General features: G+C 48.7%; 1 protein-coding gene across 1 annotated transcript; it reads left to right on the top strand.

The window, feature by feature from the left end:
* FJX1 (four jointed box 1) lies at nt 6,856–9,293 on the top strand. The gene has a single exon (XM_013969836.2). It carries the CDS (start codon nt 7,055–7,057, stop codon nt 8,366–8,368), a length of 1,314 nt encoding a protein of 437 aa, XP_013825290.2. The 5' UTR covers nt 6,856–7,054; the 3' UTR covers nt 8,369–9,293.

Genomic DNA, 11,036 nt, shown 5'->3' with positions numbered 1-11,036 from the left:
AATGAGGCAGAGTAGTGAGAGAAAGCCAGCTGTTCACGGCTGGTTGGAGGCTCTGGGATTTCAACAAGAGTTACACTGGGAACTTTGGACCAAATGGACTGAGTCTATAGGGAAGGAAGAGAGTAAGATATTTCAGGGATGATGCTCATCTGGGGCTTAAAGAGGGTACATTGGGCAGGGTCGCTACCTGCGTTATGTTTCTCAAGACTCAAGTGAGGCTTGGTGCAGGACAGCAACAGGAAAAGAAGGAGAAAAATAGAGAAACAGAAAGAAAAGGGAATAATAAAAACTAGGGTTTGGGATTAAAAGATACACACTATTATATATAAAACAGGTCAACAACAAGGACCTACTGTATAGCACACGGAGCTATATCAAATATCTTGTAATAACCTATAATGGAAAGAAATCTGAGAAAGAATAAATATATACATATATATGTGTATAACTGAATCACTTTGTTGTACACTTGAAACTAACACACTGCAAATTAACTATGTGTGTGTGCGCTCAGTCACTTCAGTCCTGTCCCACTCTTTGCAACCCTATGGACACCAGGAAGCCCGCCAGGCTCCTCTGTCCATGGGATTCTCCAGGCAAAAATTGATTGCCAAGCCCTCCTCCAGGGGATCATCCCAACCCAGGGATGGAAACTGCATCTCCTATGTCTCCTGCATTGCAGGCAGATTCTTTACCTGCTAAGCCATCAAGGAAAAACTATATATATGTGTGTATATATACATATGTGTATACACATGTATATTGGACTTTGTCTTCTAAGAGCTTTACATACAGATGCTAATTTAATCAGGACAAACTGTAAGGTTATCACTATTAATCAATTCCTATTACTCATCTGTATAGAAGGTAATGGCAACCCACTCCAGAATTCTTACCTGGAGAATTCCATGGACAGGGGAGCCTGGTGGGCTGCAGTCCATGGGGTCACACAGTCAGACACTAATATACACACACATATTACTCATCAGATAGTATACTGGTGTTGTAGCTAGTAATACCAATAGCACTGGTATTACTGTGTTTTAAAGATGAGGACACAGAGGCACAGAGAGGTCAAGTAACTTACTCAAAATCACACCGTTGATAAATTTTAAATCTGAACAGTTTGGTTTGAGGATTCATGCTTTTCAGCATTTTACTTAAGAGCCACCCCTGAGAACACTTCAGAGCAAAATCTGAGTTGAGTTTCAGTTCAGTTCAGTCATTCAGTCATGTCTGACTCTTTTCGACCCCATGGACTGCAGCACGCCAGGCCTCCCTGTCCATCACCAACTCCCAGAGTTCACTCAAACTCATGTCCATTGAGTCGGTGATGCCACCCAACCCTCTCATCCTCTGTAGTCCCCTTCTCCTTCCACCTTCAATCTTTCCCAGCATCAGGGTCTTTTCCAGTGAGTCGGTTCTTCACATTAGGTGGCCAAGTATTGGAGTTTCAGCTTCAGCATCAGTCCTTCCTATGAATATTCTGGACTGATTTCCTTTAGGGTGGACTGGTTGGATCTCCTTGCAGTCCAAGGGACTCTCAAGAGTCTTCTCCAACACCACAGCTCAAAAGCATCAATTCTCTGGCGCTCAGCTTTCTTTTTAGACCAACTCTCACATCCATACATTACTACTGGAAAAACTATAGCTTGGACTAGATGGACCTTTGTTGGCAAAGTAATGTCTCTGCTTTTTAATATGCTGTTTAGGTTGGTCATAACTTTTCTTCCAAGGAGCAAACATAGCTTAATTTCATGGCTGCAGTCACCATCTGCAGTGATTTTGGAGCCCTCAAACATGAAGTCTATCACTGTTTCCCCATCTATTTGCCATGAAGTGATGGGACCGGATGCCATGATCTTAGTTTTCTGAATGTTGAGCTTGAAGCCAACTTCTTCACTCTCTTCTTTCACTTTCATCAAGAGGCTCTTTAGTTCTTCTTCGCTTTCTGCCATAAGGGTGGTGTCATCTGCATATCTGAGGTTATTGATATTTCTCCTGGCAATCTTGATTCCAGCTTGTGCTTCATCCAGTCCAGCATTTCTCATGACGTACTCTGCATGTAAGTTAAATAAGCAGGGTGACAATATACAGCCTTGATATACTCCTTTCTCGATTTGGAACCAGTCTGTTGTTCCATGTCCAGTTCTAACTGTTGCTTCTTGACCTGCATACAGTTGAGTTTATTTTAATTAAAAATTTTTTTATATCTGTCATTTTCTTAGTAGTTTATAATTTCCCAAGAGTTTGGCCTCATCATTACTTGCTATGTGGACTTCCCCGGTGGCTCAGACAGTAAAGCATCTGCCTACAATGCAGGAAACTCAGGTTCGATTCCTGGGTTGGGAGGATCCCCTGGAGAAGGAAATGGCAACCCATTCCAGTACTCTTGACTGGAAAACCCCATGGACAGAGGCTACAGTCCATGGGGTCGCAAAGAGTTGGACACGACTGAGCAACTTAACTTCAACTTTACTTGCCATGTAACTTCAGGTCAGTTACTGGTTAAGCTTTGGTTTCTTGTCAGGATGGTGAAAGGAGAACACATGTGCAGAGCTCAGACCTGTGCCTAGCCCATAATAAGTGCTCAATAAGCATTTGCTGTTAATGTTGTTATGGTTATTAGTAACATCTCACATGAACTTCATAACAACCATATGAGGTAGGTAGGGTTTATCATCCTCATTTCTCAGATGTGGAAACTGGTACTCATAGATCTGCCTCTTGAGAAATCTGTATGCAGGTCAGGAAGCAACAGTTAGAACTGGACATGGAACAACAGACTGGTTCCAAATAGGAAAAGGAGTACATCAAGGCTGTATATTGTCACCCTGCTTATTTAATTTATATGCAGAGTACATCATGAGGAACGCTTGACTGGAAGAAACACAAGCTGGAATCAAGATTGCCGGGAGAAATATCAATAACCTCAGATATGCAGATGACACCACCCTTATGGCAGAAAGTGAAGAGGAACTAAAAAGCCTCTTGATGAAAGTGAAAGAGGAGAGTGAAAAAGTTGGCTTAAAGCTCAACATTCAGAAAACGAAGATCATGGCATCTGGTCCAATCACTTCATGGCAAATAGACGGGGAAACAGTGGAAACAGTATCAGACTTTATCTTTGGGGGCTCCAAAATCACTGTAGATGGTGATTGCAGCCATGAAATTAAAAGACGCTAACTCCTTGGAAGAAAAGTTATGACCAACCTAGATAGTATATTCAAAAGCAGAGACATTACTTTGCCGACTAGGGTCCGTCTAGTCAAGGCTGTGGTTTTTGCTGTGGTCATGTATGGATGTGAGAGTTGGACTGTGAAGAAGGCTGAGCGCCGGAGAATTGATGCTTTTGAACTGTGGTGTTGGAGAAGACTCTTTAGAGTCCTTTGGACTGCAAGGAGATCCAACCAATCCATTCTGAAGGAGATCAGCCCTGGGATTTCTTTGGAAAGAATGATGCTAAAGCTGAAACTCCAGTACTTTGGCCACCTCATGCGAAGAGTTGACTCATTGGAAAAGACTCTGATGCTGGGAGGGATTGGGGGCAGGAGGAGAAGGGGATGACAAAGGATGAGATGGCTGGATGGCATCACTGACTCGATGGACGTGAGTCTGAGTGAACTCCGGGAGTTGGTGATGGACAGGCAGGCCTGGCGTGCTGCGATTCATGGGGTCGCAAAGAGTCGGACACGACTGAGCGACTGAACTGGACTGAAAAGGAAATGCTGGATTTAGAAAACCTCCCGACCCCCAGCCTGTTGCCCTGCACCCACCCCTCAACTCCACCTCTTCTCTCTTCTCCAGCAGGCACTCTTTTATGAGATAAATCATTCTTCTAACAGGACCGTGGACAAGTGTGAAGCAGTTGGAAGCTGAGGCTCAGGGAGAAGCTCTGAGGATTGGTAGGAAAGTTCTCCAAGTGAAAATAGGTTCTTGTGTATGAACAGATGAACAGCATCTCCCCTCATCCCTAAGAAATTGCCAGAAGGGCCAGCCTGCGGTCACACATTGTGGTGGACAGTGCCTTGTGCTGTCCCAAGGAGCCCCCGGGGGATGGCAGTGGGGGTTGTCCTCATGCCAGGAAGTAAAGGAGAATGGGAGTGTCTTCCTCTTACAAGCAAACAGAGAAGTGTTTTTAAACACTGCCTAAAACAATCACTTACATAATGGACTTAAACTTCCTTGTACTTTGGGTTTGTTTTTTGTTTCTCTTTTATTCCTACAGCTTTCTGTAATGCATTTGTTTAAGTTTCTATTAGTGCTTCCTGTTTGGGAACCCAGTGCATTCAGCCGGATGTCTATCAGCAACTGGCTGTGATAGGGTCAGTCCATGTTCTGAGGTGCAAGGTCTTAGCTGACTGCTTCAAGTCTTCAGTTTCTTTATCAATACCAGTAATGTGATTGGAAGATTCTGGGACTGGGTTGAAGTCAGCCCTCCTAGCCTGAAAATCATGTGCTTCCTCTTCTTTTCCATCAACTGGATCCTTCACCAATTTTTTCCCCCTTTTATGAATGAAAGCTCTTATTTTGTATCTTTTAATGGTAAGCAGTTTTTTTAATGACTTGTTACATGCTACTTGCAGAGCTTTATCTCATTAACATTCCAATGATTTATTCAGCGAGTTGTTACTGAACACCGACTAAGTGCCAAGTATTGTGCCAGACAGCCATAAAAGAGTTTACAGTGAACTATCCCTTATAGTAATAGTTTCTGTTAACAGCTAAAAAGACAGTGACACTAACTACTTTGGATTTCCCCATAGCCCTCAGGACACGGCGTGGGCCACGGTAGTCAAGTAATAGTCTCAGATTTAAGCCATTAACCAGCCTGTTGAAAATGTATGCTTTCCTAATTAGATGATATTCTACTTATGCCCACAAGGTGGAGATCTTGCTTATAGTTTATAACCTAGCTGAAAGCAAGGCATTCCAAAAAAAAAAAAAAAAAAAAAAATCTCAGAAGTTAAACCAAAAGACAAAAAATTAAATGCTACTGAGCACCTTTTTAGTGCAATATACTATGCTACCTGGTAAGACAAATAGAAAGTTGTTAAGATATAGTCCTCTGCCTTCTAGGGAAAGATGAGGGTAAGGAGCTTGCACAGAACAGGAAGATGGTACCTTCGAATGAAGTAAGATAGTACAGCAATAGTAATCTCATCATCAGATAAGATCTATATAAAGGCATGATATAGCTACCATGGGGTGCAGAAGAGATTCAACCAAAACCCCGCATTTCAGTCAATATGGAAACACTTGAAGGTATACTGAGGCAGCTCTGGAAGTCTCTAGATGTGGTCTTCAGATGCCTCTACTTAGTCACAAACCTTAGGGTGCTTGCCCTATAACTCTAGAAAGTTCATTTTTTGGCAAATAAGTACAATCAGTACCAGGTGATGCACTGATGCAGCTGAAAACCCCCATGTGCATCTGATGAGGGGATAAAGGCAAGAGAAGCAGGTGAAAGGAAACAGATTTCAAACCCTTGCTTTCAGAGGTGGGATCCAGCCCCACCCCTCATCTCGTGTCTTACCTGAGAATCTTGGTTTGGATCTGGGACAGAGTCTCATGCACAGAGCTAAGAGGGAGAGCCAGTTCTTATCCAATAACTTTCCTGGTGGACTGAACCCAAAAGTGTCTGGAAGACAATGTGGTTTGCTGGTTTTGTTTTTCATTTTATTATTATTATTTTTCGCTCCTCCACCCTCTTCCCTAAACACTTCTTCCCTTAAAGCCATTAAACCAGTAAGTCAAATGCAGTATGGTGGTTTTTGTTTTTTCATTTGTTGAACTGAAAATCACATGTGGGGCATAAAGTGACTAAATGACAGTGAGCCTTCAAAAAATAAGAATGCTGGCCACTTGACTAAAAATAGTGAACTTTCCTGATAGAGGGAAAATCCAGCGGCATGCTACTTGGAGATCCCCGTTTGAATTTTAGTTTCTTCACTTACTGCCTGTGTGGTCTTGAGCAAGCTCGATCCCTTCTGCGTCCCCCAGGAGCCGAATCGTGTCATTCTCTAGAGAAACCGTCTCCAAGGCCCCCTCCCCTGGACTAGGTCGGATCTTGAGTAGTAAGGCTGTCGTGGCAACCTAAACATCTCCCTAGACTGTGAGTGAGCTCCGTGAGCAGGGGACCGCATCTGTGGATTTTACTGCTGTGTCCAGAAGCGAGGACAGACGCTTTGTTGAATGAAACCTGCCTAGGTGTTCTTGCACAGTGAGGTCGAATTCCCAGAGAGTCCCTCGGGAAAGGGCGAACGACCAATCTCAAAGCACACAGGACCAGGGCAGTGAGCGCGCTCGGGAAAGGCGGTGTCGGTTCAAAGTTGTTTGCTACAGATGGTTCTTCTAACCCGGCTGGAGTCACATCCTTTGTGGCTCGGAGAGCTCCCCGGGGATTTATATAAGGCAGAGTGAATCACAACGTTGGAAACGGACAAGGCAAGAAGACCCGCCCCCATTCACTCCGGGTGGCGCCCGGAGCTCGATTGGGGGTTACTCTGAACTTTGCAGGAGAGACTCCGCGCCCACTGCAACCCCCATGAGAGCCAGCGGCGCGTCGTTACCACCCTGCGCGACTCCAGCTCCGTGCCGCCTGCTCCCACGCCCCCGAGCGGGCGCCTGCAGCCGGGTTTCCAGCTCCCGGCCCCTAAGTCCCAGACTGAGTGTGGGGCCGCTGCTCCCGCTCGGAAGGAGCCATCGCCGCTTTAAGGGGAAGAGGAGGGGAAGGGGGCGGAGGAGTGGGGGGCGGGGAGCGGCGGCGGAGGAGGGGGAGGGGGATTCCCCCCGCCCTCGCTCCCACGTGGTCCGGGCGCCTGTGAATCGCGCCCGCCGGAGGGTCTCACAGCGAAATACAAAAGCAGCTGGGAAGCGGCAGCCAGGCGAGTTCTCAGTGCCGGGCAGAGCGCTAGGCAGAGCCCCGCAGCCGCGATGGAGCTGAGGCGCCCGGAGCCCCGGAGCCAACGAGCTGCCGGGCCCGCCTCGCCACCGGGACCCGGGTGCCGGGGCTCGGCTTGAAGCGGCGGCGGCACCGGCGCGGCCGCGGAGCATGGGCAGGAGGATGCGGGGCGCCGCCGCCACCGCCGGGCTCTGGTTGCTGGCGCTGGGCTCGCTGTTGGCGCTGTGGGGCGGACTCCTGCCGCCGAGGACCGAGCTACCCACCTCCCGGACGCCCGAAGACGGACTCCCGCGGCACCTGGCCCGGAGCGGCGGCCGGGAGCCCGCGCCTCGCTTTCCTCTGCCCCCGCCCCTGGCGCGGGACGCCCGCGGCGGCTCCCTGAAAACTTTCCGGGCGCTGCTCACCTTGGCGGCAGGCGCGGACGGCCCGCCCGGGCAGCCCCCGGGTGAGCGCAGGCGGCACGTGCCAACCGGGCGGCCCCGGCCGGAGGAACGCGCCGCGGTGCACGGGGGCGTCTTCTGGAGCCGCGGCCTGGAGGAGCAGGTGCCCCGGGGCTTCTCGGAGGCCCAGGCGGCGGCGTGGCTGGAGGCTGCGCGCCGCGCCCGGGTGGTGGCCCTGGAGCGCGGGGGCTGCGGGCGCAGTTCCAACCGGCTGGCCCGCTTCGCCGACGGCACCCGCGCCTGCGTGCGCTACGGCATCAACCCGGAGCAGATCCAGGGCGAGGCCCTGTCCTACTACCTGGCGCGCTTGCTGGGCCTCCAGCGCCACGTGCCGCCGCTGGCACTGGCTCGGGTGGAGGCTCGGGGCGCGCAGTGGGCTCAGGTGCAGGAGGAGCTTCGTGCCGCGCACTGGACCGAGGGCAGCGTGGTAAGCCTGACTCGCTGGCTGCCTAACCTCACCGACGTAGTGGTGCCCGCGCCCTGGCGCTCCGAGGACGGCCGTCTGCGGCCCCTGCGCGCCGGCGGCGGTGAGCTGGCCAACCGGAGCCGGGCGGAGCTGGTGGATCTGGTGCAATGGACCGACTTGATCCTCTTCGACTACCTGACGGCCAACTTCGACCGGCTAGTCAGCAACCTCTTCAGCCTGCAGTGGGACCCGCGGGTCATGCACCGAGCCACCAGCAACCTGCACCGCGGCCCCGGCGGGGCGCTGGTCTTTCTGGACAACGAGGCGGGCTTGGTGCACGGTTACCGGGTGGCAGGCATGTGGGACAAATACAACGAGCCGCTGCTGCAGTCTGTGTGCGTGTTCCGAGAGCGGACGGCGCGGCGCGTCCTGGAGCTACACCGAGGCCAGGACGCGGCCGCCCGGCTACTGCGCCTCTACCAGCACCACGAGCCTCGCTTCCCGGAGCTGGCCGCGCTCGCCGACCCCCACGCTCAGCTGCTGCAGCGCCGCCTCGACTTCCTTGCCAAGCACATTTTGCACTGTAAGGCTAAGTACGGCCGCCGACCCGGGACTTAGCATTACCCGGAGGAAGAGAGAGTGTGAGACCCCTGGCTGGGGGATGGATGATGGGGGGAAGGGCCGTCGCCTCTGCCACCTCCTGCGGACCAGCCGGCCAACGCCCAGCCGGAGACCCGAGCGCGAAGGCGACCGAAAACTTCCGCTTCACCCACCTGCCCCTTTCTCGCAGTCCCAAGCAGTTTCCTTTCAAAGTTCTGGGAGGATGAGCTCACCCAGCCTATAAAAGGATTCTTCCCTGTGCCAGCACGGAGTTTGCATCCAAAGAAACTGGCTGCTGCCGGAGTTTGGCCCCCGAGTGGCAGTCTCGGTAGGAGATACAGCCCCTTCCTTGGCAACCCCTCCACCCGCCCCTTCCCTTCCCGAAAAAGGAAAACTTCTGTTGGAGCCATTGAGCTAATTCTGCAATTTCCTACCGATCGCCGCGCTGGTGGCCCGGGAGCAGGGCTCTGACACTGGCTGGTGGAGCCCCGTTCCCGTGTTCTCCCTTTGTTCCGGCTCCGTGATGGTGAGGTCACTGTTAAGAGCTGGGGAACCGCTCCGATAGGACAAAGGGAGCAGGACCTACAGGATGAGGGGAGCCCTGCAGACCCTGGCAGTTTGTCTGACCTGTTCCTTAACAGCTTGTCGCCTTGGCCTGAAGGCTACAAATGCAGGGCTGCATGTGTGCACGGAGTCAAAGAATGAATTTCTAATCCCTCCCCCTTCCCAACCGGCCAAAATTTTGACAATGAGGATGTTCACCAGAAGGAAAAAAAAAAAAATCCGTTTTATGCACTTTACTTTGTTTTTATTTTTATTTTTTATTAAGAAAAACTTTTTTTTTTATTTGACAGAATTTGCCTTCTATGTATATATGTGCATAAAGTGTGGTGTAAATATACTAAACAAACTTATATTTCAATAAAAGGGAGTTTAAAATTTATAATTTAATTCCTGTGGTTTTAACTATTGGAGGCATCTGACATCCTACCTGGTTTTTGAATAAGCTTAAGGGTTTCTCCCTTGTGGATGTGCTTTTACAACAAAGGATGCATGTATATCCCAGTTGTGACCACAGAACTTAAGAGCTGAACAAAGGCAAGAGCAGATTCCCTGTCCTGCTCACTCAAATGAATCCTAGCGCTGGATATTTCAGAGTTCAGCAGAGAACGTGGGGGATGGTGGAGAAAGACATGGAAGGAAAGTATTCTATTTCCTGGCAAATAAAACTTTGATATAAAAGGATTTCACTGTAATAAGGTCCTATATTAATCATTTGGCAAATATGATAGAACCAGATGTGCAGACTGAAATATGACAAATACCCGCCCCCCTTAAGCTTAACTACTGCGGTCGTGTGTTGCACCTGATTTTCAACATTGTAATTACCGTGCATCTCAATGTATACCGATAATAAGTTGAGCACATGTTGCGAACAGGTAGAGAAAGTCATAAATCAATTCTTCTCTTTAATCTCCCAACATAAATTCCATTGCATCCAGGAGATCATACTCTCCAACATCTGGACTCATCCAGCTCTCTGAAGAGATTGTACTGGTTAATACCCCCCACCAGCCCTCCTCCCCGTCCTGCCCCCGCCAGGTACTAAACTGCATGGTCCCCTCAGAGCAGCCATTGTCAGACCAGGAAAGTGTGTAGTACTTTGTATATGGCGTGTGGACCATTAACTTCTTGGAGATTTCAAACTTAGAAAACATCTTTGTATTTTCTTAAGCTTCGTTTTGACCCATAGGAGAGAGGGGAGGGAGGCAGTTTATGAATGTATTTTTGTAATGGCCCATTGGTGTTTTATCTTGGCATTTTATTTGACATGTGGGTCCAAATAACCTTGCCTGTTATCTTCTTTTTATTTAACGACCTCTAACTCAAAGCAACTTTTGGCTACTTTAATAGATTTTTATTTGACTTGTATTTGTAAACCTGGGGTTTTATAGACTCATGATGGTATTAAATCTCTGGGTTTCCCATCTCACTGTGCATTACAACACAGCGTGTAATTTAACCATTTAATGCCATCCTTATGTTTCAGTGCCTCTGCTAAGACAACTCAAAAAAAGAATCTATAAACTTTGTGGTGTAAGCCAAATATTTTCATAATACAGCCGCAGACGGTAGTGATAATGGGAAATCTTTTTCAAGACGTTAATGTGAAACCTCTGATAGTTACATCTTTCAAAAAAACATTTTCCATTTCTGATGATTAATAGCTATGTGAGATTTGCTGCCCAAATCAATAGAGGCTGCTCCAAGAAAAGGATAAATATTCAGCAATCTACATGTTTACCCGACATGTTCATGGAGAAAAACCATGGGCAGAGCGAAGTTAGAAGTTTCACAGATGAACAGGAAATACACCCTGACTCCCATTTAACTTCAGCACTGGTACACTCTGGGCCAGCAGCATTCTCCACATTCCTCCTGAACTTCAGTTCCAAGCCCAGACTTGACCATGGTTAACTCAGAGCAAGAAACTAAGGGTAATTTAAACGGTTCTTCTCAGATTCTTTAGTGAACCATTTCTGCCTGTTTGAGAAATAAGTTTAATTACATGGTGGAGTTGTTAAGGGAACCAAAAAATTACAGAGAAGAGGTTTTAACTGTTGCTGTTCCTTGTGGGTAATCGGTAGGCTGTGACATGAAAAGATCAATTAACATTTTGGCATGG

Source organism: Capra hircus, chromosome 15 (assembly GCF_001704415.2).
Source record: "Capra hircus breed San Clemente chromosome 15, ASM170441v1, whole genome shotgun sequence".
NCBI lineage: Eukaryota > Metazoa > Chordata > Mammalia > Artiodactyla > Bovidae > Capra > Capra hircus.
Note: the sequence above shows the minus strand (reverse complement) of the source record. Positions and strands in the feature narration are given on the sequence as shown.

Bases quoted from the DNA above. Each gene is read 5' to 3' on its own strand.
- FJX1 (XM_013969836.2), top strand. From the start codon at position 7,055: ATGGGCAGGAGGATGCGGGGCGCCGCCGCCACCGCCGGGCTCTGGTTG.